Here is a 17218-nt window from a genome sequence, read left to right on the forward strand (position 1 = left end):
AAATAATCTAAAAGGCGTTGAAACTACCTAGTGTCAATAAAACTGAATGCGTCTTCCCTCCTGGCTATTAGAGGTCACTGGGGTGCTTGCAGCTACACCCCACGCATCATTGGAAATGGCTGCAAGATACAGATGTACGCTGAAACAGAGGGCAGCTCACAGCTCACGTATACAGATAGTAATGAGCAGAGTGACAGGTTTGAATAAAAAGCGCAGTGCACAGCACTGTTCTGAGGGTTTGTTCCCCCTCAAGGGCACACATGACAGTGGCAGACTGAATTATACAGCTGTGTCATTAATTAAATAGCAAGCCTATATTAGAACAATCAAAAAACCTTCAATAATGAAAGGAAGGCAATGATATTAATGTTGCTCTCCTGCATTGCTTTCAGTGTCGCAGACTGAGAACGGGGTGTTTCTGTGGCATACACCTCAAAAGCCAGTAGAATTAAGAAATGTGGTGTGACAGGGAATTTTAATATCCAACATTGCATTTGAAGAATGAGAAGCACAGACTTATTCCTAACAAAGAAGACTATGCTGCGATCTGATTCAAGCATTCAAAATCCTAAAAGGTACTGACAATGTCGACCCTGGGGACTTTGACCTGAAAAAAGAAACAAGGACCACGGGTCACAAATGGAGATTAGATAAAGGGGCATTCAGAAAATAGGACATACTTTTTTTAAACAGAGCACTGTGGGAGTCTGGAACCAACTCCCCAGTAATGTTGTTGAAGCCGACACCCTGGGATGCTTCAAGAAGCTGCTTGATGAGATTCTGGGATCAATAAGCTACTAACAACTAAAAACGAGCAAGATGGGCTGAATGACCTCCTCTCGTTTGTAACCTTTCTTATGTTCCATATTCACCATATTACATCTAATACTAAAAAAGGCAGTATTGCATTTTAATATTGTATCTACTGTAAACTCATTTGGAAAGATCTTTCTGGCAGCCCACACTTTTTCTATTTCACTAATGCTTACTCCTGTTCACAAAAATCTAACTTGCTACAGTACAGATTTTCCAGAAGAATACGCATGTATGTTTCTGTGACTTCTCTAAATAAGTTCTCTTGTTTACTACAACAACATACAGGGGGGATAACAGCAGATCAGCGCAACTGAGATAATTTATTTTACAACAGCAACTGAAAAAAGCATACCCGTGTGCAGCAAGGAAGACACAATCATCTCGTAAGATATTTGCCACTTTCTCAAATGTTCGGTAGTTTTCGGAATCCTTTCCCTCAAAATAGCCAATGATGTTTCGTTTACTTCTCTGTGGAAGGAGAGATAAATAAAAGTATTACAATCCAACAATATCAGCACCAAATGATGTCTAACATCTTTACAAACTTCACGTTTGCATCAGGAATCCATGTTCAACAGTTCAAGTAGCTCCAAATCAAGACAGTCAGAATTCTGTATTTGCTATCTTCTGATAAAGCAGCAAGTCAACTACTTCAGATTATTCTCTTTACTGTGCCGCTTTAAGTTTAATGAAAAACATATATATTTTGAACAAATGTTGTATAGATTCTGAAAACAAAGCTACACCGCATTGGAGTTAGTGAATTATTTTTTTAGTTTCAATGTTGGGGAGGTTAGCTTATTACCTGGCCCAGACAGAATCTGCAGGGAATTTTACCAAATTCTGCTGATCATTTTACCTAAATTCTGCGGAAAATCTGCAGAAATTAATATATTTGATTATATGTAAAAGGCTATTTTGTTTTATGAATAAAAATGATATGAAACATACTGCAATGTACATATTTGCTGTTTATTAACCTCTGGTCACAAAAATGTGCATTTATCCATAATGTTGAAATCTTAAATTATAAGATACTTAGTAAAATTAAGCAAGATAGTGCATTTTTTTTATTACCAGCACATGTCACATATTAGGGTAATAATAAATTAAATAATAATAATAATAATAATAATAATAATAATAATAATAATAATTTCCCCAAACTTTCTGAAACTACAATATTTATTAAGACAGCGTTTCATAATGTTTATTTAAAAAAAGCATTTGGCTGAAACTATCAGCTAAACCCATAAAAAAATATAAAGTAGTGTCAGAAAATAAGCTTTGCATGTTTAGCTAAATGTAAACAATGCATTTAATATTTCATTTATTATAATGGAGAACTCAATTTAACCCTCACCAAATAACATTCAATGTTTTCATACAGTAACTATACTAATGTGAATCATACGATCTATGCCTGACATAATAAATGTATACTATTCGAAACTTAGGCTACTAGGAATCTTTAAACAGATGAAACTAGACAGCTGATCCATGATTTCGTGTTCTCTTAATAATCTTAATGCTGCTGTTGGCTTGTTCACAAAACTTGAAGGCAAGATTTGCTATCCATGTCTACAGTGCAAAACAGAAACAAATGTAATAATCAATTAATCAATTAATCAATTAATCAATTAATCAATTAATTAATTAATTAATTAATTAATTAATTAATTAATTAATTAATCAATCTACTGTGTATTCTTATCTGCTTGATGTTTTGCTTTTCTATGCTGTGCCTGAGATTTCACGTGTTCAAACTCTGTCTGCTTCCGAAGGTAATTGATTGAGTGCTGACAGAATGTGTAAAAAAGCATACGTAGAAATCGTCTGGAAATTGTTGAGCACGATCCTGTGGACTAATTTTGGTTGAAACATATTTTTTCCTGGCATCAGTGTTTTGCTTCCTGTTTTTGTGTGATTTTAGCATTTGTCTAATTTTTAATAACTATTGTACTCAGTACTGGTAGCGATCAATACTGTTTCAGTATTGTGTGTTGATCATGTGACAGGAAATGCAACTGTCATAGCAACGAACTCTGCCAATGCCATGGACAGTGTCATACAGCAATATGAATCCGGATGTAGTTAATTTATATGAGTCTTTACTGTTTTTTTTTGTTTGTTTCTTTTAAGATCTATGTAGTGCATGGTTGTGCTAGTACTTTTGTTCCTGTTGTAGTGTGACACTAGGCAATACTTTATTTCGCGCATCATTTGAATACATTGAATTCCGCTGGAATTCTACATTTTTTATTTACATTTCCTGGGGTCTTGAGTGAATTCCGTGCATTTTCGCCAAAAATCGCCAGGCGCGTATTCTGTCTGGCCATGCTTATTACAGGTGTGGTTGTACATGGCTTCATTCATGAACTTCAGCATTTTACCATAATATAGGACTGTAGCAGGGTCTTGTAGATTTCGTCAAAACTTCAACGAGGAAACTAAAATTAGAGCATTCTGAGTTTGAAGTATAAAATGGCAGCACAAAGACATGTCTAAGGCAAAACATTATTTATCCCAAGCATTTCCACTTTAATTATTTTTCTAATCAATTAAATTCTGTTTGTGCTATACTTCTGGCAGTGGGAGGAAAGACTACATTGTTCCGAATATAACCATGCCATGTAGATCTAATTTTCTTTGTATTAGTTGTATAAACACATGCTGCTAATTTGGGGTTACCCTCAGGGGAAGCAACTGCATTAATTGTGTTGTACTCTAAATGTAAATCTATTGAGACGTCAAAAGACACAACCTTTTGCAAAATGAGATGCACATTATGGCTAGTGTAAGCAGTCAAAGGATTAAACACCAAAGCGCTGTATGTGACAGAAGTGCCCAAAGGTTGGTTTTACGTTTGCATTAAGGTATGGCAGTTTGTTGACTTGTAGCATTCGTAGCTGTCATTGAAGGTACTGTATGCAAGTATACAATGGAGAACTGTATCATTGTTTTGTGATAACCAATAGCATTACTTACTGAAGCTTTCTCTTTTTTTCTACAAATTTGCTTATTCTTTGGCTTTGAGCATTAGACAGGGTTTAATCTTATGAATGGCGTCAAAATAATACAACCCAGACAGTCCCACACGGTACACTAATTCAGAGCAAGCTGGCTCACATCGAGTGCTTTCAGCTCCTCCAGGTCATGCATCTCCTTCACAGGGTCCACCTTCTGCTGCCTGATGAAGTCAGCGATGGCCGAGACCGACCTCTGACCCCGGTACTCGCGCTTCATCATCATGCCATTACGGAACAGCTTGAGCGTGGGGTACTTGCTGATCCTGTACCTCATGGCAATGTCAGCTGGGAAGGAAGAAAGAGGAGAGCACATGTTAAACAAAAAAGATTGTTAGGGTGCTGTACAAGACAAGCGATATCTACTCCACAAGAGATCACAGCATCTACTGGCTTACTGGAGGCTCTGACCTTGAGTGGGTGAAAATCAGCTTGTATCTTACACAGCACCCTATGCACTTATATATATCAAAATTAAACAAATGTAGCTTATTTTAATGTCCCACACAAGTCTGTGTTTCAAAGCTAAAACGCTAGTCTGACAAAGTCGTTACTCGAGCACATTTTCCAGTTTTAACTGGCAAAAGAAAAGGGACTGGGAACAGCAGTTAGTCAAGTGATAAAAACACACACAAAGCAAACTCATGGAAAGATTCTAGATAAGATAGATAAAAGATTCAGCATAGGGTTAATTTTCTAAATGTGTTTCTTTAAACCACTCAGTAGGAGACTAAACAGCAACCATCCCAGCACCTCCCTTCCCCAACCAAGAACATCTTAAACTGACTACAGAGGGAAGTGCAGTTCTGTCATTAGCCATCAAACAGTTTGTAGCACATCTATAATTCTGTTTCATTTTCTTTATCTACAAAAGACTGGGGTTGGCTGCAGATGCCTGGTGTGTGTGTGTGTGTGTGTGAGAGAGAGAGCTTAAAGTGTACGGCATCAAAACAAGAGACGAGGGGGCTCAGCCTGCCTGATCCCTTCATAAATTATTCTGTAAATCCAGTTTATGGATACCTGGAAATACTATTTTTTCACACCCTATATATGCTGAGAATGAAATGGAAACAGAGAAGTGACATTATGACTATGTCACATAGATACATCTCTGACAGACAGACTGAAAAGAAATATCATTCTGAAATCCTGCTGTAGGCCTAGTTAAATAGGTGTTTTTTTGTTCTTGTTTTAATTCAACGCATAGTGCCACCTGGTGATGGACAGTGAAACTGTTCTTTAAATTATAAAATCCAGGCAAATGTAAAAATCGGTAGAATAAAATAAAATGACATTTAAAAGGAAAAAGACCATCCATTTTGAATTTGTTTCGTTTTCTGAGATAATGCAGCTTGTGATATATCAGCTAGCACTGTAGTACTAGCAGCAGCAGCGTGATGCTCACAGAGTGATCTAGTGGTACTGTAAGTATATTTCAAGGAAGGGGGTAACTGGTGTCCTTTTTGTGGAATGTAAACAAACAGGACTGCCAACACGGGCTACTTTTAGTGCAATGCAAAGGCTGAAATTACAGAACAATGTAGTTGACACTACAGATGCTGTTTAATTTGATTTTTTTGAGCTTGACTGTCCTGTGGAGCAGATCTCTCGCATTGACTCACAGTGCTGGTCGCAGTCTACCCTGGCGAAGACCACCTGCTTGAGGTCTGGGAACTCCTCTCGGACCACATTGGAAGACTCTTCAAAGATTGGGTGGAGCATCTGACTGAACCGACACCTGGTTACAAACACAGCGACACAGCATAGTAAAATAAAAATAAAATATCTATCTATCTATCTATCATATCAAACACCACCCTCAATCCTCAGCATCTCTCTCTTCAAGGGTCACTTGTAACCAGTCTGACTTGGCAGTCAGTACAACAACAGAATAGTGTATTTATTTTTTTCATGTTGTATCTATTGCCCTGTTTTGACATATAGTAAAACCTCTCTATCAAGGTCAGCCTAGGGAACAAAAGAACATGGCCTTACTACTGAAGGTACATTTCTTGTGACAGGTTAATATCACAGGAGCATAATCAGGTCTATAAAAAAGTTGTTCCCAAGGTGGTATTAATGTAAGTTTTAACTGTATTTTATTGCCATCTCACAAGACCCCCTCAGACCCACTGCCTGTAACTTTATAAAATAACAGTGTGGTTCATACAGTACCAAGAAAGCACACAGTTCAGAAACTCACCAGTCTGCGTAAAAATTCACTAAAGCAACACCAGCATTGTCTGAAAAGAAAAAAAAAGAAAATTTTAAAAATTACATGGTGAATTGCATGGGTACCCTTTCTACCACAGCAGGGTGAATACACTTGCTTTTCACCTTCAATGGCCCTTAGTTTAGATGTTGGCTCATATCATAAGCAAAAGAGTTCAGGGGTTCCAACTTTGCCCCCAGTTCACACAGTCCAAATCACAAGACAAAACCACCACACAATTTGACACACGTGTCAGTCTCTGATTGAGGCCCAGGACTGAATGATAGGAGGTGTCCAAGTAATGAACTAGGTGCTCATGGTGTTTAATATTACCTAAGATAGTTATGATGTAATTAGGTTTTTAAGTTTGATTAGAGGGCTGGTTCCCCCATACAGAAAAAATGCAGGTTATTATGTATCAAATTAAGATTAATCTCATATTGGAGGAATCAATGTCTTAAAATCAATAGCATCATACTGTACATTTAAAGTCCCTATGCAATTTCTATGTAGTTTGAGGGAATATATTTTCTTCTGCAATTCTGTTTAATACGGCATGATTTTTCAGGGTTAAGTATCACCAGCGGTCAATCAAATGAATGTTTACCCAACACCAAGAAATCTAACAGCTTCACTCACTTAAGGTTTCGTCGATATTTCCGCTATCAAGACTTGTTATCTCGCTTCTTGCAGGAGTGTAAATCCATGTTACCTGAAAAAAAAAAAAGGAAACCGTAAATAAAGGTGTCACATTTTTTATGTTTTTTTTTTTTTTTCAAAACCAAACAAGCAAAGGAAAAACAATTGAGAATACGAATGGAAAGAAATGCCTCTGCTTTTCTGCAAAATTAATTCTACATTCACAGATCAGAAATGCAATGAGTTTAGAATATGTGAGACAACATTAAGCTGTAAGCTTGATCAGTAAGCTCCTATGTTGAGAATTACATTTATTAAGTTACTGAAATACAACACATTTAAAAGCACATTTCCTCTCTCCGTATTTATAATATAAAATGCCTGCCGAGATAGAAAATGATACAATAGTATTCGCACTGAAGCATGCCACTTCATATTGCTTTACAGTACCGGAAAAGAAGATTTCCTACTACCAGAATGATACATTAAACCAGCTCATAAAATACTACCCCCTACAACACTATATGGAGTGTCTTGTAAATCTGGGATTATTGTCTGTGTACATGCAGACGTAATTACAAGTGCTGCAAATATCAAACATAATTGTATATTTTTTTTTTTGTTGAAAAAAAATCTGTCCTGCCTCCTATTAAGACTTTCTTGGGACATTCAGAAAAAACAGCCGCTTTAGAGGTCAGAGAGCAAGTCCCACTGCTAACAAACGTGCAGGTGTTTTTCCTAATGCTTCTGTTTTCATGATCTGCAATCAAATCTGACTGCTGATCATTACTAACCGATTGTGATGGGTGTGTGGTAGAGAAAAACCTTGAGGAGTTATTATGGAGGCAGTAGGTAGTGAGGCAGGGCAAAGCCATGTCTGTACAGAAAGTATTGGTGTTGTGTGTTTTGGTGGTGGTTGGCAGGGATGGGGTTAATTCTTATCCCTGCCAAATACATGTGAGACTATGGCTGTTCCCATATGGGCTAATTTGTGTCAAATGGGAACAGCCACAGAATATAAAGAGAGCTGGGAGCTCTAATAGGGAGAGACTACCAGGGAGCTGGGGGAACCAAGAAAAAAGGTACTGTGTGAACCGTAGTGTTATTTAAAAGGGTAAAACTGTGTGTATAAAACGTGGGAGTTAGGTTTTTGTTTTTATTACTTCTGTAAATAATAAAAGTGCTTGAAACTGCAAGTTCTGTGTCTGGGTCTGCTAATTAAAAGAGCAAACGAGAGTGACCAGAGAGAGGCTCCATTACAGCAGGTACATGCTCCTCATTGAGAAATACGTAAATACGTTTGTAACCCACAAGTAATGCCACAAGAGAGCACATAACGAAGGCTATTAATAACCTCCATATCACCGTTTGTTAAGTATTACAGGGCTGAGAGCTCAGGGTACAGACCAAAAACCAAGGCGGAGAACAGATGATCCCAGGGCTCTATATTGGCAACAAAAAGGGCAAGGCCAAAATAGCCTTTAGCTCAATACATTTATGAGGGCACCAAGGCTACTAAACTAAAGTCAAGGCGAAAGTGTAGGATGTTGTGTAATTTTGCTTAAGATTCATATATAAAGCTAATTATTGGCCAGAGAAAGAATATTATGTCAACCGGCAGCCTAGACAGGGATCCAGAATAACTTTATGCCTTCGGAGCTAATTGCTCCTCGGCCAAAAAAAATGTGGTCACCAAATCTAATTGTTTGGCGCTACTTTAGGAGCAAGTTGGTTGCTACCATATTCAAGTGCATAAAATACAACTTGTTGAAACACTAAAGTAATACTAAAACAGTAACTTTATGCTCAGTGTTAGTTAGTGGAGTCCTGAGAGCATGTAACACAGCCTGCTTTTTTTTTTTTTTTTTTATGTATATGTAACCATTTATTGTTTCAGTAAAATAACAAGTTTAAGTTTCAGTTATTAAATGCACCACAAACACAATATCATATATTTTAGATATTCCTAAAATCATTATTTTTTTATTGCCACAATCTGAAAGTTAAGTTTAAGTGAATGGCAGTTTTTCTACTGCAATCAAGTAAGCTGCAGTACATTTAATTTTTAATTCCCTAAATGTTTTTTTGTTCTCAGGAGTACACTTACTAATTACAGTTCCAAGTATTTGCGTTCTCCTGTCACCGTTCTTAAAATGGTACTGCTTTAGTACAAAACCCATGCTACATTTACTGATTTTCAATATGGTAACATCTTAAATTGCAGTGCCTGCTGCTTTGGCTTAAGTCTCAGCTCGTTGTGCAGCTAAAGCCCCTTTCACATTGGCATGCTCTACCCAGGTTGCGACCTGGTGTTATATGGTGTTTTTTTTTTTAATTTAGTCGTTGCCAATTATTTTCATTATTTTCTCCCAATTTGGAATGCCCAATTATTTTAAGCTCAGCTCACTGCTACCACCCCTGCGCTGACTCGGGAGGGCGAAAACGAACACACACCGTCCTCCGAAGCGTGTGCCGTCAGCTGACCGCTTTTTTTCACACTGCGGACTCACCATGCAGCCACCCAAGAGCTACAGTGTTGGAGGACAATGCAGCTCTCGGGCAGCTTACAGGCAAGCCCGCAGGCGCCCGGCCAGACTACAGGGGTCGCTGGTGCGCGGTGAGCCGAGGACACCGTGGCCGACCTAACCCTCCCTCCCCCCGGGCGACGCACAGCCAATTATGCACCGCCCCCTGGGAGCTCCCGTCCACGGTCGGTCGAACCAACGACGTCCAGGCTATAGAGCGCATCCTGCACTCCACGCGGAGCGCTTTTACCAGATGCACCACTCGGGAGCCCCCCGAGAAGTTAACTTTTTAAGGCAGTAGTGAGGATTTGCTACCTGCCTGGAAAATAGGTAGCAAAATGGTCTTATTCGGTAGCGGTTTATTCGACTATAATCATATATAAAAATTATTTTAAAAATGAAACACCTACATACTGTTTTAAACAGACTGAATATCCCAAACTATCACATAGTAGGCCTGTATTTACATCAGAAAGTATTTATTGAAACCACCTTGTGCTCAACGAAGTAAATGGAAGAATGCAATTCTTGTTGAAATGTACAGTATTTTGTTTCATCCAAAAATACAACCATATCTGTCATCTAAGCATTTGATAGGCCATCAGTAGGATTAACGAGGTTGTTTCATTGGTGCAAATTAAGTGGTACGAAATTATCCTCTTATATTTCTTCAGTTGACTGAGATTTCAGTAACTAACACGCCTACACGCCTATAAAGCAATTTAAAAAAAAATAATAAAATCTGCCACATTATCATTGAATCCTGCATGACCTTATAAATTATAAGTAGGGCTTCCGATTTTTGGTTTTAACCGATAACACCCCCGATACAAAAAAAAAAAATGAAATCGGTGGATGGCCAATAAACACCAGAAAACACCAAAAAAAACTGTGGAAATGGTTAATAAATTCACGTTGACTTTACCCTATTCCCATTAAAAAATAAAACCTACTACACAAATATTAATAAATACATGTCCCGCCTTCCTGACTTGCATCTATCATTGATTCGTTCTCAATACTTTAATTCCACCCCAACTACTGAATGAAAGCACATTCCTACATTTCTATTGGAGACTCCGCTTGCGAGATTTAAAAAGATTACAATCAGGATGGAGGCTTGTTAGCGGGATTTCAAGCTGTATTACAGTTAAGATACGGAGGATTTAAAACAGAATTGTGGTGAAATGTACAAAAATACCTACACACAAAAACCCCAGAAGAATGTGCCCGTATCCATAGGGATTTCGTTGTGGAAGACAGCAATGGAAAGAAGGTACAACTTAAGCGTGGAAGTACTGTCGAGTTACTACTTATACATATTTTGACCAAAAAAAAACGCTCAAGCATTTTGGAAAGTAACCGAAAACACTAATTTCATACAGTATATCAAAAACAAAAGCCCCGAAAAAAACGATTTACATAAAACTCGAAAATAGCTAGAAATAAGCACCGAAAAATACAATTAATAAAACCCGAAAAACAGAAGCCATTATAAGGTTACAACCATAACCAAGCTGTTTTGAAAATGAAAGCTAATTCCAGCACGGTACCGCTACATTTAAACGTTTCATGCAACGTATTGCTCTAACTGGCAGCTTTCGTTGATTTAAATCACTGATTTAAATAATGATTAAATCACTTGATTTTATTTTTTTAAATCATTGATTTTAAATCATTTTTTTCATTTACTACCTATTTTATAGTTTCAAGTAAGAGACATGAAAAGTATGGTTTTAAAAACCTTTTATTAACACACACATCTTAAATTCTTAATGTCTATAAACTAAAACTCTAAGGGCTGTATTCTGATCACAGCGCAAATGCGAGTGCAAGTGTTAACGGTGCTTGCCCCAGATTCTGTGGTGCAAAAATGGAGCGAAGACGTAAAAAAAAAAAAAAAAAAATACACTGAAATGGTATTCTGAAGACATGTCTTTCCCCGTTATAGACCGCCTGCCCCATCATTAACATATTCACAGAAGCGATTCTGATGACAGCGCAATGGGCTCCCAAATAGACAATTAAGCACTGCGTTAAGATCCGCTGAAACCAGGTTTATTTAGTGGTGCAATCAGGAACTTTAACAATTGAAAACACTATAAAAAGCAAAGTAGTCCTATGTAACAATTGCGTGTGTTTGGACCGACACAGAAAGAGGAAATCAAAGAAACGTAAAAGAATGAGAGGCTGTGTGGTCCAGTGGTTAAAGAAAAGGGCTTGTAACCAGGAGGTCCCCGGTTCAAATCCCACCTCAGCCACTGACTCCTTGTGTGACTGAGCAAGTCGCTTAACCTCCTTGTGCTCTGTCTTTCGGGTGAGACGTAATTGTAAGTGACTCTGCAGCTGATGCATAGTTCACACACCCTAGTCTCTGTAAGTCGCCTTGGATAAAGGCGTCTGCTAAATAAACAAATAATGACTGAGTGAGTCATTTAGTTTGGTATGTAACTATTCCAACATTTCCAACATCTTTAATTTACAGTTGAGGTACTGTAGAGCTACAACTACGGTACAACAAAAATAAATTGCATAATTAAAAAAAAATAATAATAAATTGATTTAAATAAAAAATAATCTGATTTAAATCAAGTAAATCTGATTTTTTTTTTTTTAAATCTAAAAATTTTTTTTTAAAAAAAATCACCAAACCTGCTAAGTGGTTTGTTCATAAATATATACTCCCATATATTAATATGATACGCATCATACACATGGGAGGGGTCATACGCAAAAAGCACTCTATCATATAATAGACGAATCCCCCCCAAATCAACACGACACGACCTTCATGACAGTAAAAATAGACGTAATGAAGTGTTCTTACCTTTGTATAAGTTAGTGATCTGCAGATGTGTCAGCCGCACGAAGAGCACAGCGTGTGGTTTTCACTAACTCTACTGTGCAGAACACATGATTTTTTTCTATGTGTAAATATCGGGACTTTCTTCCTATGCATCGGGTCGCGGGACATTTGCTAGGAAATCGGGACTGTCCCGACCATATAGGGACTATTGCCATGTATGCTATGTGTGCAAGTTTGACCGTGCATATGCTGAATTCGAAAACGACTATTTCCCTGTTCAGGTGCATTGACTGGGGCAGCTTCAATGGCTTCAACCGACCGATTAATAAGTGCTGACATTTCTTTTTTTTTGACTGACACAGGTATTTCTACACACCCTTATTTGTTTTTATTTTGTTGTTGTTTGTGTTTTAAGACATATTTGGATTAACTAATTCTGGCAAAGAACTGAAATACATGGAATAATATCCGACACAAAGAACAAAAATGCTATGCAATAGGAGTCTCACTTCCATTTACATATGTAATTCTGTTAAAATCAGTTGAGGAAAAAAAAAAAAAAAGAAATATGCTACTGTTTTAAAGGGGCACAGGTAGTGTACTTATTTGTTTGTTTGTTTGTTTGTTTGATAAAGCCATTGTCTGTATACTGCTAGCCTGCAATAAAACTCAGAAGGGTAACAGCAGACAATGATAGAATTGGGAAAACAAATTGGGATTTCAAAAATAAAATTACTAATTGGCAAATTACAAGATACTGTGGGAAGGGAAGGATTGTAACCACTGGTTTACATTTGTCTTATACTCATTTGAAGTATAAAAAAAATGGGGGTGGTGGTTGCCATGACTTTCCATGGATTTAGTTTTTGTGGTAATTTTTAGAAACAAAGTTTCTTTCTCGATTCTGGGTGATGTGCTCAGAAATAGCAGTTTTGTGATAAGACAAAAATAAAAAGACTTTGCACTTAAATACCAGTAGAGATCTTGTAAATAAATAAGCTTACATAAGCTTAAACAGATCACTGCATTAAAGAAGCGAGTATTATTTCTCTGTTACAAACTGTATTAATAGCCTATGCATTCCCATATGAGAAAAATGACTTTACACAAAAAAGAATGAAGGGCTCCATAAAGTCCAATTGAAAACAGATAATAAATACTGCATTTGATTTTCTTCTAGGTTCTAAAATGAAGTGGTTGCGGATGCTACAATGGAGATTTGAGTGTTGGGAATCGGAAGAGGACAACAATGAAACATTCAGCTGATCATACAGAACTTTTACTCTCAGACAACGGGACCATCGAAATTGCTGTAATGTTGAAAAACAAATGCCTAACTATGAGATCATCTACCATGGACATTTTTTTTTAAAAATAATGGGACATTTGAATGATTCCCTGTAGTGTTGAAAATGTCTAAAATGAATGAAGGGAAATTAATGTTAATATTATTTGTAACAATGGGTTAGCAATAGAAAGTGTTATACAAAGTATTACATCTGTAGGGGTATTGTATAGAGAATATCACAAGATGTAATGGAGGTTTGTATAACTATATAAGGAGAAAAGGAACAATTGCCTACTAATGTGTTAGATAGATATTTAAACATTCACACACTATTTTAGTACTTGTTCAATGCATAGTGATCATTTTTGATGTTATAGTTTTGTTTTTTTTTTGTTTTGTTTTTTTTTAAATCAATCTTACATGCATCATAAGGTTGAAATGGACTAGAATATTGGATTCTAGAAAGATTCCACAAATGCAAAAATCATAAGGAAAAGTGATGCTTTAACTTTAACATATTTTGAAAAGAAGGGAATGTTGGAGAAACATGCACTTTAAGACATGACGAGATTAACTGTTTAGTTTTAGATTGAGTTTGTTAAAAGACGATTTGGGTTTAATATTAAGTGAAGCATCCAAATGGCACTTGGCATGGAAGTTCTTAGTGGACCCTAAATTTTATGATAGCTGGTGGGACCTGATCTTTAGAGGGGCATGTGTACTGATGACTGTTGCATTTTTGTCAACTGTATTGATGTGTTGTTGTTTGAAATGATTGCTCGAGAGCTATAGATCGGATGTTTGTTATTATTTATTTATTTATTTATTTGCAGACGCCCTTATCCAGGGCGACTTACAATTGTTATAAGATATCACATTATTTTTACATACAATTACCCATTTACACAGTTGGGTTTTTACTGGAGCAATCTTGGTAAAGTACCTTGCTCAAGGGTACAGCAGCAGTGTCCCCCACCTGGGATTGAACCCACGACCCTCCGGTCAGGAGTCCAGAGCCCTAACCACTACTCCACACTGCTGCCCTATGTGTGACGCCAAGCACTGAATGAGTATATGCCATTGACATCCACACAGAAGGAGCAAAGGAGCAGGAGGAGAGAGATAGGGGAATTGTACATAAAGGTTTATTTTACTATTTTTGTAGCTTGAAACACAAGAGACACATAACTACCACACATGATAAATACTTACACATATTGTATTGACCATAGCATGATAGCTTAGACTTGGCGTATACAGAGTTCATACCCAGTGAAGAGGACATCGGGTGGCTCAGGGTATCTCGTGGGCGACCCTGTCATGGTAGGACCCCACCATCTTTATTTCTAAAAGTGGCGTATAATGAAGTAGTTTTTTAAAAGTGAGTAGTTGTTTCTTGATGAAAGAAATGCACAGTCCTTTTCTTCAGATATTAGTTCGGTTTATTCAATATATACAGGTTTAATTCCGGAAACAAAAAGAGCGCTCAGAGGAAAACAGTACAGATCACACTTTCATATGCAAACTGCACGGTGCAAAACTTAAGTTCAAAACATAACAGAACAAAATAATATAATGCAATACTGTAGGTCTGATCCTCCAGTACTTCTCGATCGATAAGTCTCCAATACTAGTCTTAATGAAAGAGAGCTGAGCTGAGTGAACCTTGATTAAGTAGCCACTGACCTCAGCCCCACCCTCCTTCCTTCTCTTTGTGGGTTCAATCACCCCAGGCAACCCTCTGTGGAGAGTCTCATGTATGTGTCGTAAAGAAAACTGGTTCTGCCTCACACTGCCTAAGAAGGTGTTATCATGGTGTTGCCCTTTGGTCCTTTATGCTGCCTAAGATGGTGTTATCTTGGTGTTGCCCTTTGATCTTTGTGCTTAACCTATGTTATCTCTTGAGCGCATCGGTTCCTCCAGCAATGTGCGATTGTATTTATTCCAGCAGTCAGACGGTCGTCGTCATGCAATTAAATTAAATCTTCCAATCTCGCATTTACCAGTTACTATACCTCCTCTGATAATCTCCTTTTAAAACTAACAGAGTGTACAAACCTGCAAACACATGTATCTTATATTAAATTCAAACTTCTTTCCATGTTATCCAACAGCATATAATTGCATTTTCTAGACACTGAATAAACTTAACATCCTGTTAGGTCATTGCCTGTTTTCTTTAAGAAAATCATAATGTTTTTACAGTTATTTAATTTTACTTTTGGTCTATAAAAGAAACTTCATACCTTGAAACTGTATCCACGTTGTGAATTGTGACAGTATTTGTACTCCACTGTCCAATACGTTTTGCATTGTGGGCCTCAGGTGTATCTACATCAGGGCGGGACAAACCTCAGTCTTCTACAAATAAGGAAGCTCTATTAGCAATCGTTTCCCACTTTATGAAAGATAACGTACGTGTTTAAAAAACTAATACCGGTAAGTATGTAGGTGTTCACTCAGGGTCGGTCATATAAACTGCAGCGTAAGGTATCAGAAAAATGGGTAACGCTTTATATTGCGTGGCATAAATTAATATTAAATATATATGCAATTGCACATTCAATTTACTTTCAATTATTCCTTGTTACTTTTCATTAACATTTAAGTCAGATTAACTGTATTTTCAATTAAAAACATGTAAACAATGAGAAATTATTACATATTTTCAAGGGTAACAAAACGCAATATAAATGGACGTGATATACAATTACAGTTTCAACCGACATTTGGTTAACATTTAGCAAGTAACCAGCTATTGCATATTTACCCAAGTACGTGGTTTCACACTACGCGGGATTGTGACCCGGGTAGCCAGAACCTGGTTAGGAGTGCCAGTGTGAAAGTGGCTTAAGTAAGTTGCTGCACAATTAAATCATCATCAGACTCCCGAAGGTAAACAATGTAACCGAATATATCTGGGATAGATGCGGCTGCTAAAGAAGATGCAACAAACAATGAAAATCTGTTCATGTTGACTCAAAACTTTATTTAAGCACCCTGCGATTTGAGTGTCGAAAGACAATATTGGTTTATTGGAGTTCACAAAGAAAACTTTTTTCAGCTTGATACAGTAACATTCACATTTTTTTTGTTTAATTATTCCTTTTGCTGCGTTTCATCCCTTCATTATAATTATTTTCTTTATTTTAAGTTTTCAGGGCATTTTGTTATTGACATGTGTGAAGCACACAAACCTTAAGTGTTTTTTTATTTGTATCTTGTTCTAAATTTCTTGAATGCGATGTTTAATTTCTTGAATGCGATGTTTAATTTTAAGCTACATTTTTACACAGCAGTAGGCTACTCACACACGTCTGGTTGCTGTATTCTGCTGGTGTTAAGCACCTCTGGACTACCAGGCATTTGTGTTCGATCAGATTGTTATCATCCCTCTCGTGCTTCAGCTGTTTTTCCTTTACAGACCGACGTCATAGCGCATTCATAAATATATTGAGTGTTGTGTATGGAACTGGTGCGACTTAACCACGCAAATCACGTAATCATATTATTTGGACCCAAACATTTCTTAATGCAGGCATCTCTGTAGTTGCTGTAGGTGAAAGGGCACTGCAACCATAATGGCCATGAATAGATACACATATTGACAGGCATTGCAGCAATTGATAAAGGTATCCACGGCAATTGCCACCGTTAATGTCGAGCCCTGTGATTCCTAACCTGGGAAACCATGCAATCTTTGAAAATCAAATATTTTCAACACCAAAAATGATAGAAATGTACAATATTAAATAGTGTAGGATTTCAAACACTATTGCAAGTGAGCATGTTACTGGCCAAACTACAGAAAACATCTTGCCCCAACAGAAACGTTCTAAGTAAACAGACAATGTGTTTTTACCATTTAAAACAACACATATAAGTTTAATGAAAAGGAGCAAAACA

General features: G+C 37.1%; 1 protein-coding gene across 2 annotated transcripts in view; it reads right to left on the reverse strand.

Annotated features, from left to right (window-relative positions):
* The window catches only part of erp44 (endoplasmic reticulum protein 44), a 65271-nt gene that overhangs the window by 13377 nt on the left and 34676 nt on the right, over positions 1-17218 (reverse strand). For both annotated transcript variants that reach the window (XM_033992442.3, XM_033992441.3), the window contains exons 2-6: positions 6694-6766; positions 6046-6085; positions 5465-5580; positions 3946-4130; positions 1169-1284 (exon numbers count right to left, since the gene is read on the reverse strand). In XM_033992442.3, the coding sequence (XP_033848333.1) occupies positions 1169-1284; positions 3946-4130; positions 5465-5580; positions 6046-6085; positions 6694-6766 (530 nt within the window). The remainder of the gene's footprint in view (positions 1-1168; positions 1285-3945; positions 4131-5464; positions 5581-6045; positions 6086-6693; positions 6767-17218) is intronic.

Source organism: Acipenser ruthenus, chromosome 3 (assembly GCF_902713425.1).
Source record: "Acipenser ruthenus chromosome 3, fAciRut3.2 maternal haplotype, whole genome shotgun sequence".
NCBI lineage: Eukaryota > Metazoa > Chordata > Actinopteri > Acipenseriformes > Acipenseridae > Acipenser > Acipenser ruthenus.